Source organism: Eleutherodactylus coqui, chromosome 11 (genome assembly GCF_035609145.1).
Source record: "Eleutherodactylus coqui strain aEleCoq1 chromosome 11, aEleCoq1.hap1, whole genome shotgun sequence".
Lineage (NCBI taxonomy): Eukaryota > Metazoa > Chordata > Amphibia > Anura > Eleutherodactylidae > Eleutherodactylus > Eleutherodactylus coqui.
The window spans coordinates 15,221,137-15,244,245 of record NC_089847.1 but is presented as its reverse complement, the minus strand read 5'-3'; the positions used below and the strand labels follow the sequence as shown (position 1 = coordinate 15,244,245).

The window sequence follows — 23,109 nt, the reverse complement described above, 5'->3', positions numbered from 1 at the left end:
CACAACTCTAAATGATCGACAATGGAGACAAGGCTAAAAACCTGATCCTCTTTATTATATACACCAGCACATAACACATTTCAGGAATAGCCCCTTCTTCAAATTTGCGGGATAGCTGACCACCAATGCTGTGTTGACATATGAAGGATGACAGATTGACTTGTCGGTATCACCTTAGGAACATACTCACTATTTGTTCACCTCATCACATCCACTGGATTTTCAATCTTTCGAAGTAGTTCCACCTTGTTGTATTCTCTCTTAACCTCCTTGGGGGTGAGCACTGTGACCTCTTTTCAAGCCGGTGATGTCACGTTCATCTGTCACATGGCGAAAGATGAATGAGATTGAGCTGCAGTACCAGGCACAGCCGCTATACGATGCACGGTGCTGTGCCTGCTATGGACTGAAGTCACAGCGGTCCTCACCCAAGCGCACCTGTCACTTCAGTCAGCTGAGGTCCCCGAACGTTGGACCCTCACTGATCGACTATTGATGACCTATCCTCAGGATAGGTCATCCATAGTGTAGTTCTGGAAGACCCCTTTAACGGACAAGACAAGCTGGGACTTTCAGTTCCACATCAGAGGCTCAGCAGTAATGCACTAGAAATGGCTTATAATCTCTGTCTGAGCAGAGCGGCCATTGAAAAGTCACCAACGTCTTTACACTTGTCATTGTGATTTACATATCATCTGCCTTGGTGGTCCAGTGCTCGCAGCAGCCAGGAGAACAATGGCTCCCCATCCTCCTCTGTTCCCAGAAAGACTCATAAAAGAACCACAGAAAGTTTAGTCATCTCTTATTTCAGCTCCTGAGAGGGAAGAGGCTATTCTAAAGAGAAGAGATCTATTGTGCGGGTCCATAGGGATGAAGTATAGTGTAGGTGTATACCACACAATGGGGGTGCTACTACCCTTTGTACTTGCTGAGGTTAAAAAATGAAGTGTTGAAGCCCCCCTCTGATTCTCACCTTGCTTCATGGATGATGGTGCCTCCAGTATGTAGATATACATAGATTTCCCACCCATACGTGAGATGTCACAGAGGATATGCCTAGAGGTCTCACCTAAGTACAGCCTTAGCAGACTCTTCCCCAGTATTGTAGGAAATCTCAATATTGTGCTACTTGTCTTATAACCTCATTCGGGTCTCCATGTGTGACTGTGATCATCCTGTGGTAATGATGGTCAGGATCTTGAGAACAGGGATTGAATACAGACCAAAGTATACAGGAATTTAATTATACGTCCAGTTGAAGTGCAGTTAAAAGCATAAAACTGCCTGTTGACTCTTCAGAGCCACAAGGGCATTTTTCATTCAAGTAGTCCTGTATACACTCACACTATCCCCTTAAATAACACAGTCCGTGAACCAGGTTCGAGCATCAGAATCAAAGATAAGCCCTATTTCCTATAGCAGGGTGGCCAATGAACTGTTTTTACCCCTTCCTGTGATGTGCACACCCTGTGTCCAATATGAGGCTGGCCTCACTTACGCTTTATTGTGTGGAGGTCACAGCTTCTATCGTCCATAGCGGTACTACTGTGTTGTCTTCTTTCTCCATGTCCTTGGTGTTACTGATCTGCCTCGAACTGCTCAGGGTCACTGGATCCTCCTGCGGCAATTCTGGTTAGCGCTCTCCAGGTCCTCCTGGCAGTCAGGTGCTCAACTCAGCTTGACTCCTTGATCAGTCAGCAGTCCCTTCTCCCAGGGTATAGTGCTCATGCCCTCCTCTGCTTGCAAGGCAGCAGCTCCCTTCACTCTGCTTCCAGTCCTTGCACACACTCGTTTTATGTGAGAGCCTCAACCAATGGTGCAAATTTTGGTGCAAGCAATGATTCCGGTGCAACTTGTGACACATCTTTTCCAGTTAGTCCCTGTGGCAACATTTTAACCCTTTATGGTAGGTCCTGAATCCTAAGTCATTCGAACCTGCCATTTATGGTGGAGCCGGACCACATTCCCCAACTGTTGGTCAAGGACTTTGAACTTTAGCATTTGATCCTTTTTGTTCCCTAGAAGATAAACTCTCCCAGCGCTTCCCGTCTGCAGCATCAGATGCCCCAACTAAGAGAAGCCAACTGTGCCCACTAAACCTCCTCTTTGAGGCACTGCAATAGTTGCAAGCTGTATGCTAAAGACCTCCTTTCTGATTGGTTGAGAGGGGCCATATGACCACATCCAAACTTGTTTCTTACTATGTGACCATGTGGTCATTGCTGCAGCATTTTCATACAGCCCATGGTCCATTGAAGTGTCATAAATAAGGAATTTGTTAGGAGCTGTAGCACTCAGCATGTTTTCATCTCTGGTAGATATCCCTTATAGGGGTTGTATCACGACAGATTTCCAGTGGTTCCATTGAAGTGAACGGAGCAGTGGTGTGCATGCACAGTCACTGCTACCATACACTTCAGGCTGAGCCAGCCTTCGGTTCGATTGCACCCTATGCAGAAAGCGGCATGGTAGCAGCATGTCCACACCAGAACAGCTCTGTGAATAAATACGGCGCCAGGGCCACACATAACTATGGCCGGCCATGCAGTTCAGTCCCATTCACCTCACTACAGCTAAGCTGCAATGCCAGAAACAACTCCTGAACAAAGGTGGATATCATGGATATCTAATTCTGCATAGCCCCTTTGCTTTCTATAGACTCCATAGAGCATGATGTCAGCAATCGCTGAAGTCATCAGATTTTACATGATGAGCCTTCAAGCTTCATCTCGAGGGACGTGTTATATGAAAAGTTTACCATAAAAATCACAAACTGTTTAATATGTTTACCAACGAATTAATTAGACAGGAGGTAATGGAGCTAGCTGCTGTAGCCCAGCGCACCTGTACAACACACTTTCTCTTTAATGTGCTCCCCACCCTCCTACATGGGCCATTAATGAAGCGCTGCCGTCTTCACAATCTCACCGATTGCCCTTCCCACCACTGAGAAGCAGCATAACGCTTTTTATGTTGGTAGTTGAGTAATCCAATTATTCCCCAGCTGCCTTAAAAAGTACAAAGAAAATTGTTCTAAGACAATGCAAACAATTGCTCCAGACACTGACGGGGGAGGGGAGGGGGGGGGGGGTCAGCACTTTTTTAAAGTACAAGTTACTTTTTTTCTTCAGGGAGTAAGATGAAAATCTCTTGCAAAGAGTTTGTAAAGGAAATCTGTCATTAGGCTCTTACAGGGTTTTCTAGGACTACACTATTGATGACTTATCCTTAGGAAGGGATCCCTGCCGATCAGCTGATTGAAGAGGCTGCAGCACTTGGGTGAGCAATGCAGCCTCTGCTCATTAAATTCATCATGATTCACACGGCCTGAGAGCAGCTCATTTCTAATCAAGTGAATTAAATTGAGCTGCAATACTAGGCATAACCACTATACAATGTATGGCACTGTGCTGGTGTGGACTACAGTGATGCCTACTCAGGTGCTGCTGCGCTGATCAGCGGGGATCCCAAATGGCGGCACAAGCCGATCAACTATTGATGACCTGTCCTGAAGACAAGGTAATCAGTAGTGTACTCCTGGAAAAAAGGAGATGAAGTACGCCCTCTTGCATATTGAGAATTGGAGTCCGAAATGGAAAAGGCAAATTAAGTTGGATGCTTCATCCCAGCGATTGAAGAGAAAAAGGATTGTCTCTCATAAAGTTGTCTGTGTTGCTCCGTGTCCAATTACTGGCGGCCTTGATATCACGGTTTTTTTGGATTAGTCCATGCATATTATCTTCTTTTCCTTGCCTGTACCCCTGCTTAGCTGATGAAGAGGTCTTGTGCCTTGAAGCGCGTTTCATTGCTGGCAATTTATAAAAGAACCACCAACACACATTTTCTCTTCAATGGTTTGGTCTGTCTATCCTCAGGATTGCTCATCAATAGTTGATTAGTGGGTTCCCCACCGATCAGCTGACTTAAGAGTCCGCGGCCCGTGAGTGAACGCTGCAGCCTCTTCTCCGGTACAGTATGTAACATCCTGCCCATTGGACACATAGCCTGACAGTAGTTCCATCTCACTCAAGTAAATGGGACTAAGCTGCAAAAACGGGCATAGCCACTACACAATGTACGGCGCTGTGTATGGTATGGACTCAAGTGACAGCGGTGCTCACTGGACGCCATTGTCACTTCAGTCAATGGGCACCCAAGACTCCCATTGATCAATTGTCGATGATCTTATTTAAGGGATAGGTCTTTAGTAATGTAGTCCAGGAAAACTCCTTGTAAGGTTTGAATTACTCTAGAGAAATATGCAGTACGTACTATAAAAGGTCTGAAAATGAATATGAACACGCCGGTCAACCTGGACTTGCCCTTTTCTGAACCATAATCCTTCGAAGGAGGTAGAAAGAAGAATGTGAACAATTCAGAGCATCTATAATATACCTATTAGTCGTGGCCGACTCTGCGGGAGACCTCTTCCGTCTAACAATGTCTTATTATTTTCCTTCTCTTTAGGGCCACCAACAACAGCAAAGTCCGAGAACAAGTTTTGCTGGAACTAAGTTATGTCAACTCCAATCTGCAAGTTCTCAAGGAGGAGCTGGAACGTCTGAACATATCGGTGGAGGTGTACCAGCACACAGAGTAAGGGCCGCCATGAAGTCTTGCTATCTTGCATTGATAAACCTCCAAGACTCATAAATGGGTCTTACAAGTGCAGGTTGATGACCTCTGACTGGAGTTAATAGCAGAACTTCAACCATTGTTCCACTTCAGCCCTGCCTTTGTTTACCAGAGAGGCATATCTTGCATTCCTGATAACCGTGCTCAAGTTGGTACATTGCTCCGGCTATTTTGAGTGTCTCTAAGGAGAGAACGAGCATTTCTTGGCTGATAAGAGCCATGTTTGCTGTTAAGCAATCACACTTGATATGTAATTGGTTGGGGATGCAATCGCAGCTTTGTAGTCACAAGGCTGGAATGACCCTTGCAGCTTTTGATGCAGACTGTGAAGTGGAATCAAAGGAGAATTGTCAGTCTTTCCTTTAATCGTTTTCCGTCGTTTTGGCTCAACTTCTAATTTTGCCCTAAAAAAATAGTGTGATTCCAGCCTATGGCAGCGTTCAGATGAGCGTATTTTTACTCCGTTTTTTGCGGAACGAAGGTAAATCTATGTATCTATTCACATGGGTATATTTTAACGTCCAAGCTGTAAATGCACTACAATTGTCCGTCTTTGCCTCCGTATTTGCATTCCTTAGTATTATTTTCTACTGAGCAAATACGGAAGCGAAAACGGATCAAGCAATAATGGAATACTGATGACATCGGTTGCAGCGTCATCTGTTAGATCTCCATATTACGGACGTGCGGCAATGTGAAACTGACCTAACACTACATGTTGTACCCATCAGCTGGAAAGCGTAACATAGGCAGTTCTTGCAGGGGACCTTTGCAGCAAGTTGTCACCATAGTAAATAATGGCGTTGCTTGCATGTGATTTCTCTGTTTTTTTTCTATGTTAAGTTAAATGTATTTTTTCGAGGGTAAAAACAAATTTTCATGTAGGGAATGGGTTAAAATGTAAAAAAAAGCACTTTTCACAACTTCTCCGCACCCAGAAGCTGCTGCAGTGCTCAATGCTATTCACTGGCTTCCGTATGATACTGCCATGAAGCCAGTGAATAGCTGGCTTCTGGGATAGGAGCGGCGGGGACTGTGCAGCTGTGTGGGACCAGCGGACGTTTCTTGGGTGAGTAGTAGAGATGAGCGAGCATACTCGGTAAGGCGATTTACTCGAGAGAGCATCGCTTTTTTCGAGTAACTGCTGGCTCGTCCCTGAAGATTCAGGAGGGCTGCAGGGGGTTGCAGAGGGGATCGGGAGGGAGAGAGATATCTCTCTCACTGTCCCCCCCCGAATCTTCAGGGACGAGCCAGCAGTTACTCGAAAAAGGCGATGCTCTCTTGAGTAAATCGCCTTATTGAGTATGCTCGCTCATCTCTAGTGAGTAGTATTCATTTTTTATTTTAGCCCATTTCCTGCACAGAAATGTATTTTTTTTTTCTTTAAAGTTTCGGAAAACCCTTTAAAATAAAAATAAGGAAAAACTTGTCATCTGATGCATCTCAATGGCCTGCTTTGTGACTGCAGGCACAACTTACACTGCATTCAATGCAATGTTGACAGCGCTATCTGCTTCCGGTACTCTCTACACTGACAGTGGCCCGGCGATCAGCAGGGATCCCGATTGGCGAACCCCCGCCGATCACCTATCAATGACCTATACTGAGGACAGTAAGAGTCCCTTTAAGGATAGGCTGCGTGATACACGGTAGCTTTGGCCGTGTGATAGATTGCAGTGTTGCATTGGATAAATTGCAACTAGTGAAAGTGAATGCGGTCTTCCAGAATTCCAGCAGTCGTATCTTATTGATCTGCGGATTGCAATGCGGTCATATTCACTTTCATTACTTGCGATGTAGCGGCAGAACTCTGTGGCCAAAGTCTCCCTGGCATCACGTTTGCCCCCTAATGGGCTGTGTTCACACCGTGCGCTACGGTATACTATACCAGCCAGTTCTAGGACAGCCGGAACTCTTCCCAAAGTCGTGCTCTTCTTCATTGAAGCCGTGGTTGAGCATATAAAGTGGAGACCTACCTGATAGGACTGCAGCCTGAAAACTGCACAACTTAACAGACGGAGTGTAAAATGCTGACATCATTGAAAGGACCTCGCTCCGCTTTGTGATCACGGATTACTCTGACTTTTATGACTGACACCACCGGATGGAGGTTGCTGTATATTAGTAATGACTGTAGAATGTGGAGATGTTCCCTGATTGCTGGGTGTGTAACCTGCTGCTGAGGTCACAGTAAATTACTGAGCGCACATGACCCGGTTTCAATCACTGCAAGTCACTGATTATTAGTGAACACTCCCTGCCGCCCTCCTACGTATAATATTCAGGCTCATTAGATAAGTGGCAGAATCAGCGGTAGGAGGACACCGAGCAGCTGGCCACGGGCTGAGATACACTTCAGTTTGCATTTATCTGCACTGCAAACTTATTCTTCGTCTGTTCTTATTATTTTACATTTAAAGGGGTTGCCCACTTCTATAGGAGAATGTGCCTATTATAAAGAGGGCCCCCTAGTGCGGCCATCCTCCGATTAGCCTGACAACTGATCGGTGGGGGTCCACCAGCTCACATATGTTATACATGGGAGGTCCCTTCTTTTAGGCTCCATGCACACAACACAGCTCTACAGTTTCATACTCAGTCCCTATGGCTCTGTTCGATGGAGATTTAAAGGGGTTGTTTTAGAATTAGAAAAACATGGCCGCTTTCTTCCAGAAACAGCGCCACATCTAACCATTTCTGAGATTACAGCTCAAATCCATTGAAATGAATAAGGATGAGTTGCAATGCCATACACAACCTGTGGATAGTGGTGGCGTTGCTTTTAGAAGAAAGCAGCCGTGTATTTTCCAGTCTCGGACCACATCTTTTAAAGGGGAAGTACAAAATTTAAAAAACTGTAGCTTCTGCAAACAGCGCCACCCCTGTCCATGGGTTGTTTCTAGTATTGCTGTTTTGTTCACATTGAAGTGAATTGATCTGAGCCACAATTTGAACACAATCTGTGAATGCGTGTGCACTGTTTTTGGAAGGAAGCAGCTATATTTTTCTAATCGTAGCAAAAAGCCCTTTACAGGGGTTTTCTGTAACTAAACTATGACCTATCCTCGGGAGAGGTCATCAATAGTTTAATAGTGTGGGTCCACTACTCAGGATCTCCGCCAGTCAGCTGATTGAAGCGGGTGAGTGCCACTGTCACTTCAGTCCATACTAGGCACATTGTCTTACATTGAGTAGTGGCTGTAACTGGTATTGCAGCTCACTTGAATGGGACTGAGCTGCTCTCCAACCATGTGACCGATGAACACAACGTCACTGGCTTGAGAAGAAGCCGCAGTGCTCAACCGAGCGCCGCAGCCTCTTCAATCCGCTGATCGGTGGGGATCTCAAGCAGCGGATCCCACCTTTCAGCGGTTGATGACCTATCCTATGGACAAGTCATTAGTCTAGTCCTAGAAAATTCCCTTAGGCACTTTTTATGGTATTTTATTGCAGAAATGCTCTGTGCTAATACCAATGCTTACGGAGATCCCTACCATATGAAGACTTCTGCTGCAGCATCCACAAGGGAAAGAGATTCTGCATCGTAACCTATGTGATGCCAAGGACATAGCAACTGGCTAAGATAATGATCAATTACTGCTACCAGCCCTTCGCTATCACCCATGATGCTTTGCACTCTCATAGGAATGAACAATACCCTCTCGAGGCTGCGTTGCTATAGGATGTGCCCTCATCTATTGACTCTTAATACATTATATATTGCAGGCAGACCGCCAGCATTCCTCTCATCCCTCTCGGCCTTAAAGAAACAAAAGATGTTGATTTCACAACGGCAATCAAGGTAACTGGAAGGCTTTTCTTTGTATATCTGATTCTGTGCAAGAAATGTTTTTGACACGAGCATCAAGAATGATTGCATCATATATCCCAAATGTCTATCTGTCCCAAAGTAAAAAGCCCCCAAAGAGCTCTACAGACTTCGTTATGTATAGGGAATCATTGTGACTCCTAGACCCCCGAGGCCCCGCTGGCCTCTCTATAACTATCAGATGGCAACATCGGTTTTCTAAAGTGTCCTTTTTTTTTCTCAGCCCGATGTAACGAGCGCCGATCGACACCCATGTTGGTCAGCGCTCGTTTAATTCTCTTTCACACAGGTCGAGCTACAATCGTTTATCCCCATAGGCCCGCTGTACATCTCCTTATTCTAAGGTGAAGACATACAAACAATCAGCAAGTGTCTTTATACTTCCTTAAAATCACCGACAAAATGTTTGCTTGTCTGACGGCTAATTTTTGGCAGTTTTACATGATTTTACTGTCAGGCAAACGAATATTCAGAGTAATGCTGATGCCACATAACCGGGCCATCTAAAAGGACCTTAAAGTAATCTTGTGGTTTTCGGACAAAATTCTGCCCTGGGATGAGAGGGGTGGGGAGGATATTACCTGCGGTTGTTCTTCTGCTCCGCCAATTTTGAGCTACATCTTTGGCCATCCAAGATGGCTGCAGTAATTCTCAGACTACCTAATGCACATGGTCCACTGCTGATCATGTGAGCAGCTTTGGCCAATCAGAGAGCAGTTATGATGTATTAGTGGTCTAATGCTATCAGTGCACTGTGGGGATTAGATAGTCCAAAGATTGTGTTGACCATTTTGGACAGCCAAACCAAGATACAGAACTGGCCATTTGTAGGGATGGCAGAGAAGGACAAGTAATGTGTCGAGGTGTAAACTATTGATGCGGTATCCTTAGTAGATCAGCACTAATATATCCATTGCATGGGCCACTCTTCCAGCAGCTGTTCTCTGAGCGAATGGGCGCATGCTCTGAGCTGATTTCTGCAGGAAGCAGACAACTCCCTTCTCACTGTAGTGGTGAGGTTTGGCATTACAGCCAGAGTTCCAGCTCACTTTAGTGGAAGCTTTGCCTGTAATTCCAAGCCTGACCACTGCAGTGAGAACGGAGCTATCTGCTTTCTGTAGAAATCAGCTGAGTGCACAAAAGAAGTAACTTGGCAAATAGCTGATCGGTGGGGTCTTGGGCAGTGGACCCTCGCTAATGTACTTTTGATGGCCTATCCTGGTAGGCCACCAATACTTTACAACTGGATATCCCCATTTATTGCCTGATGATTAGGCAATAGGGTGCTTTTACCTAATCATTGAGTTGTGTGAAGGTGACGCCGATCACTTGACGAATGAGCAAATGCTCGTTTGTCGGTAGATTGCGTCTTTTACGTGATACAAAAGTTATCGTAGACAGAACATCTTACCGTGTGAACAAGGAACGTGCTGCCAACAATTCTGAAGCGTTATGGTGGATGAACCATCGTATAAAGGATTGTTTGTCCCTAAAAGAGTCCCTGTTGAACCATGTGGAGGCCCAGTAGATGATCGCCAACCTCGTTAACCAGCATTTGTCATCACTGGTGCATTAGAAGGACTTGGCACGGCCCAATTATTGGGGAAACTAACGTTTGGGTGAATGTTCATGCCTGATAATCGGCCCATGAGCTCCCCCCTAAGGCGGTTCAGATATAAAAGCAGTAATCTAATTTCTCTCTATTTGCAGATCCCATAGTTTACATATACGAGGTTTAAGCCTCATTACTGTCACTGTAATGAAGCTGATTACAACACAACCCCACTCCCCAATCACTCGACAAGTATTTCCCCAGCCGATTCAAGATTAGCCGCAGTCGAAAGTTTCTATTCTTAGGATGACGAGGAGCGCGGTCTATTTTTAGAACGGTAAATGTAAACTCATTCACTCAATTAATGGAAAGGAGACCTGAGCGCTCCCTACGTCATGTGCTATCAGGCCCTGAATCAGCCTGATACTCCCTCCACAGCAGAGGAAGCTTCCTGCAAGGAATGTGGAGCAACACCCGTCCCTCTCCTCCAAAACTACCCGGCGGAGAGAGATCTGTCAGTGACTAATGGAGAATACTCCCAGGGTTCCTCTAGATGTAGTTATAAATAATAATTAGTCATGTTCCTAATTAAAGTAAAACTCCACCTAAAACTAAAAATAAACAGTTTAGTGCAATGTCCAGTAATGTAAAGGGCATCAATCTGCCTATAATTTGCTCTTGCTTTACTTCCATAGGGATGCTTAATGGGTTGGGGTACCCTAAGCAAATTCTTTTTTTCTTGCCCCGCCCCCCCTTCTCCCTTCTTCCAGGTGAATGTGAAATAGGGCTTATTCAGATGACCTTATATCGGCCGGGTATTCACAGAGCTCCTGCCCCCTCTCCGCCCCTTGGCACTATTTGCAATGGAAGGGGGTGGGGTGGGCGGAGCTAAGTCATACCATTTAGCTCCACCCCATTTCACCCCCTCTCATTGCAAATAGTGCCAAGGGGCGGAGAGAGGGCGGGAGCTCAGTGCACTGCTCCCGACTCTTCCAGCCTCCTCCCCCTGCAGAGAGGGACATCGTATATCGGCCGGGTGGGAATATGGGGCTGATATACGGTCGTCTGAATGCGCCCATAAACTGTATATATTGCACTGTGCAAAAAGTTCTCACCTGTGTCGCTTTTACATCTGTAAGAGCATGGATGCTCCTCGCTGGCAGAGATCCAGACGCCGAACCAATAGACCCGCCCAAAACTAAAGTTTTTTTCTCAGTGAGCGGAGTCCAGGTTAACAACCTGACCTACATTTTAACTTCTTGAAATGCTGTAAAGATAATAAGCAGAAAGAGGTGACAAATGGGCAAATATGGCCAAGTAATAAAAATTCCACATTGGTTAGTTATTTCTAGAACTCCCTCTTTTCTTCTTTGTGCTAATTAAGCTAAATGCTTCTTCTGGGAGATGAGTGTTAACTTTGTACATGCTAGTAAATCCGTAAAATGGGGGAAAATCCCCTTCTTAGTAACGTGTATACTTCATAAATATATATATTTGTAGGACTTTATACTGGAACATTATAGTGAAGATGGAGCTGACTATGAGAACGAGCTGGCTGACCTGATGGATCTCAGACAGGTGGGGGCTTTATTTCTAATCTTTGCCTCTAAGTTCTTGAATGTCATTTTGCTGGGTTTCCTTTTGCTGCGCTTGGCATAGCCCTGGCCCCCAACTGGCCTCATACACATTAATGGGGTTGTCCAGTTACCCGACAACACTACTTTAATAGGACCCTCTGTATTAAAATAATAAACTGAACTATACTTACCCCGCCGCTTGCACCGGGATCTGGCACTGCACCCTCGCTATGGTCCCAGGAGAACGGTCAACACAACAAGCCGAGGTTAGGAGCATAGAATGCAAAGAAGTCAGACTGTATAGTCAACTGGGAAGTCAGCTCAAATGAAGAGCACCTTGAGCTGGACCAAAAAGACCAAAAGCTTAGCCGCCTGATATGACAAGAGGTGCGCCATAACTGGAAGAGGACAGAATAGCAGGATGTGTAATGGCCCTTTAAGACTATGGATGTGTGCATGTCTGGACTAGAGGAATGGGGTGAGGCAACATGGTGGCTGCAAATCCTAACAATGCATCATTGCGTATATGTGTGAATGAATGTATATATGTGTGTGAGAGTGTATGCGTATATGTACGGCAGTGGGTATATACGTGTCTGACTGTATACATGTACTATGCAACTGTGTCCGTGTTTATGGCCTTGAACCTCTTTCCACAATCCTGGTGGCCACCGGTCCTGCCGCTGTGCTTAATTTTTAGATAGCTTCTATGGCGAACAGTAGGGATTCCTATAATGGTATTAGACAACTTTTACCTATAAGCCAAGGTAGGGATTAGCATTATTAGTCCATCACAACAAACCTTCTCCCTCCTGCAGGTCTATAATATACAACCCAAGATTCACCAAAGGTAAACCTTCATGGTCAATCGACTCGGGCTATAATCATTTTTAACCCTTTGAATTTTGCACACTGCAATGCACTGTAAGCCAAGATTTTGGCTGCCTGCCCTCTCCTTTAGCCTGCTGGGTTGTTGCCTACTTCAGTGGGGTGAAAGGTGTATAAAGGTAAATCTGGTGATTATTCTGCATGGTAACCTGTAAGAGTAAAGGTTAGAAAACACTGCTGAATATACTGTCACGTCATTGTACAATTATTTTCCACTGCCTCACACGCACAATACACCTGAGAGGGTCACACTAACAAAACCGGTGATCTGTCTCTGTCATATATGCGTCGTCGTAGTCAGGCAGCATATCTGGAAAGTTTGTTTTTCTACAGATGTACTTTACCTGGGTCGTGATACACTGTCTATAGCAGTGCTACTGCCCCCTGTCCTGCATTTGCAGTACTGCTGCCCTCTTTAGTAGTAGAGGAGTCACTAGGCCCCAGACAAAACTCCCAACTTCTGCACCTCCTATACTTAGTCCACTGCATCTTACCATTTCCTTGTTTTGTAGGCATGCCGAACTCCTAGCCGAGATGAAGCAGGTCTTGAGATGTTGGTCAGTTACTTCCAGCAGCTTGGGTTTCTGGAGAATCGGTTCTTTCCATCCAGCAGAAACATGGGCATACTGTTCACATGGTAATATATTGTTATTTTTCATTATAGCAATGGGAGGGGGACAGAAGTAGGTCTTCAGAGGACTTTGTTCCCCTGGTGGAGCTTTTCTTGAAGTATTTGTACAAACATGTGGGTTGTCGGGTCTCTTTGTTTAGACAGATATCACAGTTCAAAGTCTTATCTAATAGCTTTTGTGGCAGCGAATACAGCCACTCCGCTGCTGAACATTAGAGTTTGGTTGTCCAAACCAGCTGATAATGGTGGGGACTGACCAGTCTCTAATGTGTACGGGGGCGACTCAACGTTCCCCTGACAAGTGATGTCAAGGTAAAGAGAAGGATTTGGGAGGTTGAATTTCAATGCCCAATCCTATTTGAATGATGAGCCGCTGTTGGAGATGTCCAGCTGCAGGGTAACTCCGTAGACACACAAACGTTCAAGCCGGCCATGACGAGCGTTCATGTGTTTGCAGGAGCTTTGTGGAAGTAGATGTTGGACAAACGATCATTCATCCAACAGTTGTTGAAGGTGTGTGGATACCTTGAGAGGCGTTCATGGTGGAACGATCACTGGGGCATCTTGAATGGAGAGTTCTGCCATAGTTACCCTCCAATGTGTCATAGAGGTACGTCAGAAGATAACATGGTTAGGCTACTATAAGGTGACATCTGCTCCAAACGAATCTGGTGCCAGAACTCTTCCAGCCTGTAACTAAATGGGCTCAGATGTTTTATAGTGTACTACTGCTCTCCCATTTTTTTGAGAATTGAAGTTGGCCCCAGCGTAGGGCACCCCAGCGTATTCTCTTCTGACATATCCATAAGACAGAACGTCCTTTCAAAGAAGTTAGCAGGAGTTGTGGTCCCTACTGCCTTAGGATGCACACTAGGCGTGTGTTCGAGTTGCGCCAGAGAGGCTTGGATGCAACTTGCATTGGACAGCTGACCGACACAAGTCCATGTGCTGTCCAAGTTACACAGAGCCAGGACAGTAACATACATTAACAGATCTGTGAAATGGATAGGGATAGGACGTGCCATAAGTTCTTTTTTCATGTGGACTATTGGTGTGTCTAAAAAAAAAAACGTCAATATGCGTGTCCTCATAGGCATATAGCGGGGCTGCGAGCTGTCCATGGCCCAAAATACAGCAGTGTGCGTGACATGAAAGTCAACTACAAAGTTCACGCTAAAAGTATATTGTTATTTAAAGACACGCAGACTTTTTAGCATTTTGAACTGCAGATTTTGTGCTGTTTTTGGGATTTCTATTGCAGATTTAAAGGGGTTCTCCAAAAATTTAAAAAACTTGACTACTGTCTGTGCAACCTCTAAATGCAACTGTAAATTGGAGGGGGCAGGGCCTAATACTAAATCGGTCATTTCTGTCCGGGTTAAGGCCATACAGCCTGACAAGTTGCAAGAAATGATGTGCTGGAGTCGCAAAACAGGGGACCCAAATACCTCAATACAAGTCTCGATTGACAAAGGCTGTGGCGACAGTCGAAACGCATGCATTGAGGTATTTGGGTACCCTGCTTTGCGGCTCCAACACATCATTTCTTGCTGGACTTTATAGGGGGTCACGGATCCAGACTCCTTTTGGGAGCTCACAACACACGCCGAAAGGAGCCTCCCTTATGTGATCCGGTACGCACAAGCGCTGTTGTGTTTGCGTTATTTGGCCTGACAAGTTGCATTCGTTCTGCCCCTGCTCTTCCCAGTCTAGAGCTGCATTCAGCCTGACTTGGTTACATTCCAGGACAGGTTTCTTAGAGGTTGCATGGATGGTGGCCTTCAATTCTTGGAGAATGCCTTTAAAGGCGTGGTTCAACTTAATTTTCTCCTAATGCCCCAAACTACACGGTGCTTCGGCATCGCGACATCTCACTGAATCTTCTGGCCTGGTCACGTCTCGTAAACCTATCATATGGGCTTTTACAGTAGAAGTCTACGTGAAGCCCTGGCTTGTTCATGTGATGTCACACTGATGACGTCAGTGTTGGGCCCTCCGTTGGCTGCAGTAGTCACACGGGTCAACAATCATGTGACCGCTGCAGACAAATGTAAACAACCCACCAGGGTGGCAGAGTATCAGAGCCGTGTGTCAACAAACAGGCTATTTTTTTTTTACATGTCTTTCTCCCGTCTTCACTGCTACCAATGAATTTATTTATCAGAAAACCCCTGTTTAGGTGCAGAATTTTAAATCGCCTTGAAGTCTATGAAGACATTTTGCATCCAAAATTTGCAGCACATTTAGAGAACACAACAGAAACTTCACGTGTAACATTACTCCGTGGATGATTTAGTGATTTCTTTTCTTCCACCATAAGATTACATAAAGGGGATTTTTCTGCAGCGGACATACGCAGGTTACATGTCCCATGTGAATTCACTGCTACAGAGAGTAAGAGCTGAACCGAGACACTAGGCAGAATGTCCCTTTAAATATGCCCCAGCTATAGAGTATACATGAAATACTATGAAGGTGTGTATGTGTATATATATATATATATATATATATATATATATATATATATATATATATATTAGCACGGCACAGCATGATTATTCCCTTTAAATCCTGTGAACGGGTCAGAAGTGGTGACTGTTTATTCAGCCCTAAACAATTAGCAGTGCGGCCAGGTATGAGAGCAAACATGGCCACAAATGAAGGCTTCTGTTCCTCCTCCACTTAGGCGGATTTGCTGAGTGCACAAAATAAAAGGGAGACATAGAATTAATGACAGGCTGTGTTTTGATTCATAGATTATAGGCTTGACTAAGCCTTTCATGAACCCACAGGCCTGTGTAAACCTCCAGATGAATGACCAGGGCAAGGAGCCTCATTATCTTGTTGCCTTCTTAATAAACAAGTCCTGGAAACAACCTTCTTACTTTTTATTTCTCAGAGTTATAATGCACTCAGCTATGGCGGTCGCGTTTAGTCATGTTTATGAGCCTAAGGTCCCAACATCAGGGAAACGAGCGCTAGGACTAATGTTCTTGCCCAATTATTGACCCGTTTAAAATGGCCTTTAAGTTGTCACACATTTGTGGTTTGATGTGTTTGCCACTTGCTTAACCCCCCCCCCCCTTCCCATTTGGGATTGGCTCCAGCATAGAAGAAGAAGAATATAAAGTTTTTTTATATCTATACAACTTGAGATAAGAGAGCAAGAAGAGGAGCTGGTATATTTGTTACAGTTATCTAAGCAGCATCTCTCAATGTCAAGCAGCAGTTGCAAAAGCAAGGAATATTTTTTAGACTGGAACCTTTTCATTTTTAAGTCATGTTTTTGAGCCGGGCTCCCTTCCGGGCAGCATTAACTTGCCACTCGGACCTCCTGTGGTTCATTAGAACAGGAGATGGAGCACTATAGGAGCCTATGGTGTACTGACTCCAGTTCTAGTGAACCGTGTGAGGTCCATGTGTTACATCTATAATACGGGCACATAAAGAAACCATATTATTCCTATCTGAAAGCAGCCTAAAGGCCCTTTTACACAGGCTGATCTAGGCATTTAAACTAGTGCGGATCACGATGATCAACTATAATAATTGGGCGTGAAGTCTTCTATTACACTTCCAGCTAGGACCACAATAAGGAGCCAGATGTCTAAGAGGAGGCATCACTCCCATTGATTTCAATGGGAGTGAAGCCGTCTATTACACTTCCGGTCCTGACCACTAATGACTATATCCAGTTCCTCTGCACTGACAGCGGGCCAGAGGATCAACTAATTGGCCGGGGTCCCGAGTAGTAGACCTCTAGTGATGAACTATTGAAGCTATCCTGAGACTAGGTCTTCAATAGTTAAAACCCGGACAATCCCTTTAAGGCGTCTTGTTAAACCCCGGAGTTCATTTTTGGGTTCTACACTTTGTAAGAGATGATTCATAGATGGTTGATCAGATTGATATTACCTGTTGGATCCAATTCTAGTCATAGGACAAACTGCACCTCAGTAGAGACCCCAACTTGAGGTTTCACTTGGTGGTTGTTCACTATTGAGAGTAGATTTGCCTCTAGATGGATTTGCGTCATTAAAAGGATGATTTTTGTGTTTACTAAAAAAGTGGTTCCCTTTTATATACTGTATTATTACTTTTAAGTCCTTTCTTCAGTCACCACCGTATCTTCAGGTCAATGACTGGACATCAGACAGACTCCTACCCGAGCCTCGTCTTCTCTACTTCACAGTATCTTCGATCGGTCTTTACAGTAAACCATTATTAATCTTTAGTTCCTTCTGTATTTAGGTACGACTCCTTCACTGGTGTTCCTATGAGCCAATCAAATATCTCACTGGAGAAGGCCAGCATTTTATTTAACATGGCCGCCCTCTACACACAGATCGGTACCCGCTGCAACCGACAGACAAAAAACGGATTGGGGGAGGCTGTCACCATGTTCCTGAAGGCTGCAGGTAATATGATATAGTCCACAGATATAATCCTGATACGTTTCATCTAACGCTGCAGACACATGAACGTTTGCCATTGGAACCAGTCAGTTTCATCAAGGTCAGCTGACAATCTAATGTCTAAGGCGATCGGCAGACTGGAAGATTGACATCTTTAACCCGATTCATCACTTTCTGTGATGGTTCAGTTATTCTGCCCTCACTATCCAAATGACATTCCCTTTCAACCAATGGGAAGGATCCCTGTTTGTGGAGGCGTCATTTCATGCCCTGCCTTAATCTGAGTGATGGCTTATATCTTTAGGTATGTCTTGTAAAGGCCATGCAATGCTGCCTGGGAAAAAGGTATGCAAATAGGGCTTGCAAAAGTACCTCCACAGCGCCACCTATTGGAAAGTGGCTACCCTATAAGTCAGTATCTGATTTTTTTTAACAGTCCTTGTAACATGACTAAGGCTTTAAGCCAGGGGTAACATCACTCCTTAGGGAGAGCACCAAGAAGGTGAGTGAGGAGAGTTAAAAGGCCATCCATGCTCCTCTGGGTAATATGCAAATAAGGGAGATGGAACAATACCGCTGTAGCGCCACCTATTTTCAATTCCCAATTATTGCTCTACAGACCTGTTTAAAGGCGCAAGCATTGATTTGAAGGAATGCTGCCAGCCAATAGGTGGCGCTGCAGAGATATTACTCCATCTCCCTTATTTGCATAAGCCTATAAGCCAAACCAAGGTCTTCTGCGGAAGGAAAAATTAGCCATCCGTAGGCAGCTGTTTCTGTTGTTTTTCCCCTTCGTTAGTGCAGATTAGGTTGGCTGGGTGAGAGGCCTATGATATGCGGCTGTGGGAAATCGCCTTCCAATACCTGTGAAGGTATGTTTCCTTCTCCTATCTTTTTCCCAGAGAGCATTGCACGGGCTATATTAAACTCCCTATGCCAAGTTAGAGCTCTCCACAAGTTGGGGTACCATGCTATACCGGCTATACAGGCATGTCGTCGATACCCCAGTTTAACAAGTAAATGTTCCATGACACGGGCGCTTTCTCTTTTCTATCGGGTTCTCAGTAGGCTGCCGCCGGTGACGTCTCTGTTATTGGCGCACCTTGCTGAGGAATTACTGCGGTTAATGATTAACATTTACCTCTCTAGAGCGTTCTCTGCTCCCCGTCCACATGGCAGAAGGAAGCGGCGGCAGCCAGAAGCTTAGGAGTATATGATGGAAAATCAGTTGCTTTTTGAGAATTCCCTTCCCTCGTGACTTGTGGCCTTTTTCTTCCACTGACTTCAATGGGCAAAATTGCAGTACGAGCGACCACATATCTGAACCGCATGTAAGACCAGGAGTAATCCCGTAGATGCAGTTCTAGGACGAGACAAAGCGGCATCTTGTGTATTTACAGCCGCCACAGTGGTGCAGTGCCTGCGGATGTGAACCCGGACATACCGGTATTAATAATGCCCAGCTATTCCTACAGGTTAGCGATGACCAGAACGTGGCTGCGGTTAACTACAGTGTAACAGTGGAGCCCCCTTCGGTACTTACCCATATAGACTGGGGTTTACTATTTGCTCTTCATCATCATCTATAGACTATAACTACTATCCCTCTACACTGGGTGTCCACTTTATCAGAGCCCCCGGCCCGTTCACGATTGGCACTTCCCTGTATGGAATTCTTCCCGTGACCCCGGAGTGCAGCAGAACAATTTCATCACCTAGTGGAATATCCGCCATAATGAATTGCTGCGGAACTGAAGGCCAAAGAAGGTCTAACTCGCTATTCAGTGTATAGTATGCATAGCTGCACTGTAGTGTGAAACCCACTTCTTTTTAAGGCCCGTTTACACGTAACGATTGTTGCTTAACATTCGTTTCCAATGAACGAAAGTGCGCGATAATTGCTACGTCTCAATGCGAAGCCATCACGCGCTTTTTGTAGGTTGCACATTTTCAGTATGTATAAAAATCATCGCTGGCTCTCTCACTTCTTGTTGCGTGTAAACGCTCCCCGTTCAGTGTTTTACATAGAATATGAAGCGCTGAGCGAGAAGTGAACAAGTCTCAGTGATGATCTGCCTGTCTAAACATTTCGCACGAGTGCGAACAACTAGCGGTGACGTCATCCGCTCATATGCTCTTTTAAACGATAATCATCTCATGTAAAAGGGGCATTACTCATCAGAGGCTCAGTCTCCCCCATGCTGTACACTGCAGCTATGCTGGCTTGTAAGGAAGGCCCCCTGTTCATGGCCGAAGCGGAATATTGCTTGTTGCTTGTCCTATTCTTCCCCATATCATGAACATGAATTGGGGCATACAGATGTATGTCAATGTGCGGGCCGTCCGTGTATTGGTCAGGTGTGGTGTCTGATGCGAGTTCCATCCAAAGCTCTCGGACGAAGCTTGCACACATGCGCCTGGCCTAGAGCTAATGATTCCAGTAACGGTGGAGATTCTTAATAAGAGCCGTTCATAGATATTTAATATGGAACATGATTTGTATTCCTGTGGAGACAACCGGTAACTGATTGTAATGGAAGCCGTGTAGCCTCCTGCTGGTTAATGATTGTGTGGCTGACCTTCATGCTCGCCGCCGCTGCATCCGTCTCTCCGAGATCACTGACCCTTAAGTCAACCATTCTCTTCATTCATCTGTATGGGGAGAGTTGGTGTCACACAAATCGGGGACAGGACGCTTGCAAAAACACAATATTGCGTGATGCAGGACACAGACCTAAAATCTAAATCCGCCTGAGAACTGAGGGTGATGGGTGGCTGCCAAGGTGAGACTAATGCCGCTTATCTCAGAGAAAACAAATAGATGAGATAAGAAAGATCGTGTCTGGTCTATTCTCATCTTGTGACATCAGATGTTTAGCTTGACAGTCTGTAGGCTGTGGACCTTATAAAGGATATGCCTTGTATGATGTGAGGAGTCCATATTGCTTTGCATGCACCCCATCTGCTGCTCCATCCTTTGATATTCCTATCAGATGTTGGAGGGTCCAGCGTCTGCTCCTCCGCTGACCGGCTGATCCTCCTTGGCTTGTTAATCCCTCTTGCTTGCTGGACAGTCACTTACCTGCCAGAACACAGGCTGCTTTGTCAGATGCCGCGCTGAAGGAAATTCCAGCCCATTATCTACTGAATTAATGGTATCCAGGGGTGCAGCTTTCTTATATGCACCCTGCCCCAAAACTGGACCTTACATTGGTATAACACAAAAGCCACAGAAGAAGCTGCCACCTGAAGGTAGTCGCTGCAGATTACATGGAGGTGCTGACATGTTTTGACCGGCTGACAGGAAAGGGTCATCGATTCATGCTGCTCGTGCCAAATTCTAACTCACCCATCAACAGAAATCTGGATTCATCTGTCCAGAGGATGTTTCTCTGCTGCTCAGTGATACAATTTTTGTGTTTTTTTGCCCCCTAGAATTTCGCCTGTTTCTTTTAGACACAATGGTGCTGGAACTGGTCGCCCGCTGTTATATAGCCCATCCGTGGTGAGGAACGATGAGTTGTGCATTCGGACACATTAATTGGAACATCAGCATTGTATTCGGCTGCTCTTTCCTGTGTGGCTCCTGTTGTTCAGAGCAATTCTTGATATCCTCCTCTGACCCCTTTCGGCAGGGAATTATTTTTATTCACAGGATCTCCTTTCACTGCATGTTTTTCCTTTATCACACCATTCTTGGTATACAACCTTACATGAAAAAAATCACACACGATTGGCAGTGGCATCCTGGCCCCGGCTAGTCTTGTACCGGTGACCCGGCCTAGTTGGAAGTCGCTCAGATCGCTGGATTTTCCCATCTAATATGGAGTCACACTGAAACTGATCCACGGAAAACTTATCACATGATTTTATGCCGCCCTCCGGGATCACAGGGAGATTTTCCATACTGGGAAGCGCCAATCGTGAAAAAGTGAAAGTCTCTAATATTAAAGGGGTCATTCAGTATAAGTTAAAGTCTAAGACATCTGACTCTTGCTGCTACTGACTGGCGACATTAAATGATAATCCCCATAACATGGGACTGTCCGCAGATTATATCTGTTCTATAACGTGAGCTGAGTGGAAGAAGAATTATTGGGAGAACCATCTCTTCTGACCCGCTGATAGCAGAGGAGCAAAGTGGGACTTCTGGGTCCCAATGAAAAATCTGTAGGTCTCCAGGAAGAATGGAGGGAAATGGCAGCTGAAGTGAATCAAACGTTAGTAGAGACCATGCCACGGAGACTATCTGATATCATTGGAGCCAAAGGAGCCCCACTAAGTATTATCATATGGATACAAAATAGTACTTCTGATTCTTGCTCAGGTGTGCAATTACTTCTGGTAGGACAGTGCACTTGTACGGTAATGTAAAGGAAACCTGTCATAGGGAGAAGTTTCCTTTAAGACAAGGGGAAATGAGATTTGTCTTCCAGTATCTAAGGACAAGGTGACCCGACTGTTCTCCTTGCATGGATAGAAAGTCTAAGTGAAAATTACATGAAGTAAATAGTAGATCTCAGCAGATATTGTGCACACAGAGCTGCAAGCCATTTATACAAGAGGAGAGCGAGCCTGCAAGTCGTCTCCAAGGACTGATTAAGTGGAACTAGTCTAACCGGTTGCAGTATTAATCTTAGAATGATAACCTTGTGTTTACAATCTGCGGATGAAATAACTGCTGTGTGGGAGGCCGTGTGAACATGTGGGGGCTGGACGAATCTAAAGAGGACTTCTCACAGTCATAGGGGTCAGATGAGGGTGCTGGGAATCATACCAATAAAGAGGTGCTACACAGTCAAGAGCAACCAAATACAACACATGTCCAACTCGCCATTCCTTAGCACGGATGGCCTATATCAGCAGACGACCAGTTCCAGCACCATTGTATCTAAGAGAATCAGAAAGGTGAGACTCCAGGGGGGCAAAAAAGTACAAAAATTGTATCACTGAGCTGCGGAAACACATCATCTGGTCAGGTGATTCCAGATTTCTGTTGCCCCGTGCTGATGGGAGGGGGGATATAATTTGGTGCAAGCAGCATGAATAGATGACCCCTTCCTGTCAGCGGGTCAGAGCATGTCAGTATATCCATCTAATTGGCAACTACAAGACGTTTCCTGTCCGCAGGTGCTAATGAATATTCCTGCAGAACGAGTGCATCACCTAATGGAATCTGAAGGCCAAAGGCAGACCAAAGCGCTCCTACACGGGTGTTTCTCTGAAAGCGGCCAGTCAGTTTGCATGTAGCCAAATAGCTATTTCACAATGAAACTTTAAAATAGCCAGTGTAATAAAATGTAGCACCTCGCTGCAGTCATGTAATTATAGTTTACTATGTTGATGCAATTAGTAACATGGGCCTGGTAGACTTTACCGGGTTAGTTCCTACAAATAGCAATTACCAGGCATCAGTGTCGGACTCTGACATCAGGGACTATTTCCCGACAATGCAAATCAGTATCTTAATCCAGAACAGAGTTAATGTTTCTGTAGTGTTTGCGTATAGAGGGGTTGTTGTTTCCCATTGTTTTTGTGTTTGGGGTGGTGTTAGATGTTTATGGTCTGCAAAGATTGTCATA

At 45.1% G+C, this 23,109-nt stretch overlaps 1 protein-coding gene across 1 annotated transcript in view; it reads left to right on the top strand.

Annotated features, from left to right (window-relative positions):
• The window catches only part of RHPN2 (rhophilin Rho GTPase binding protein 2), a 64,180-nt gene that overhangs the window by 20,874 nt on the left and 20,197 nt on the right, over positions 1-23,109 (top strand). Inside the window, exons 3-7 of the mRNA XM_066583743.1 lie at positions 4,468-4,596; positions 8,362-8,437; positions 11,517-11,594; positions 12,994-13,118; positions 17,364-17,530. Coding sequence (XP_066439840.1) covers positions 4,468-4,596; positions 8,362-8,437; positions 11,517-11,594; positions 12,994-13,118; positions 17,364-17,530 — 575 coding nt within the window. The remainder of the gene's footprint in view (positions 1-4,467; positions 4,597-8,361; positions 8,438-11,516; positions 11,595-12,993; positions 13,119-17,363; positions 17,531-23,109) is intronic.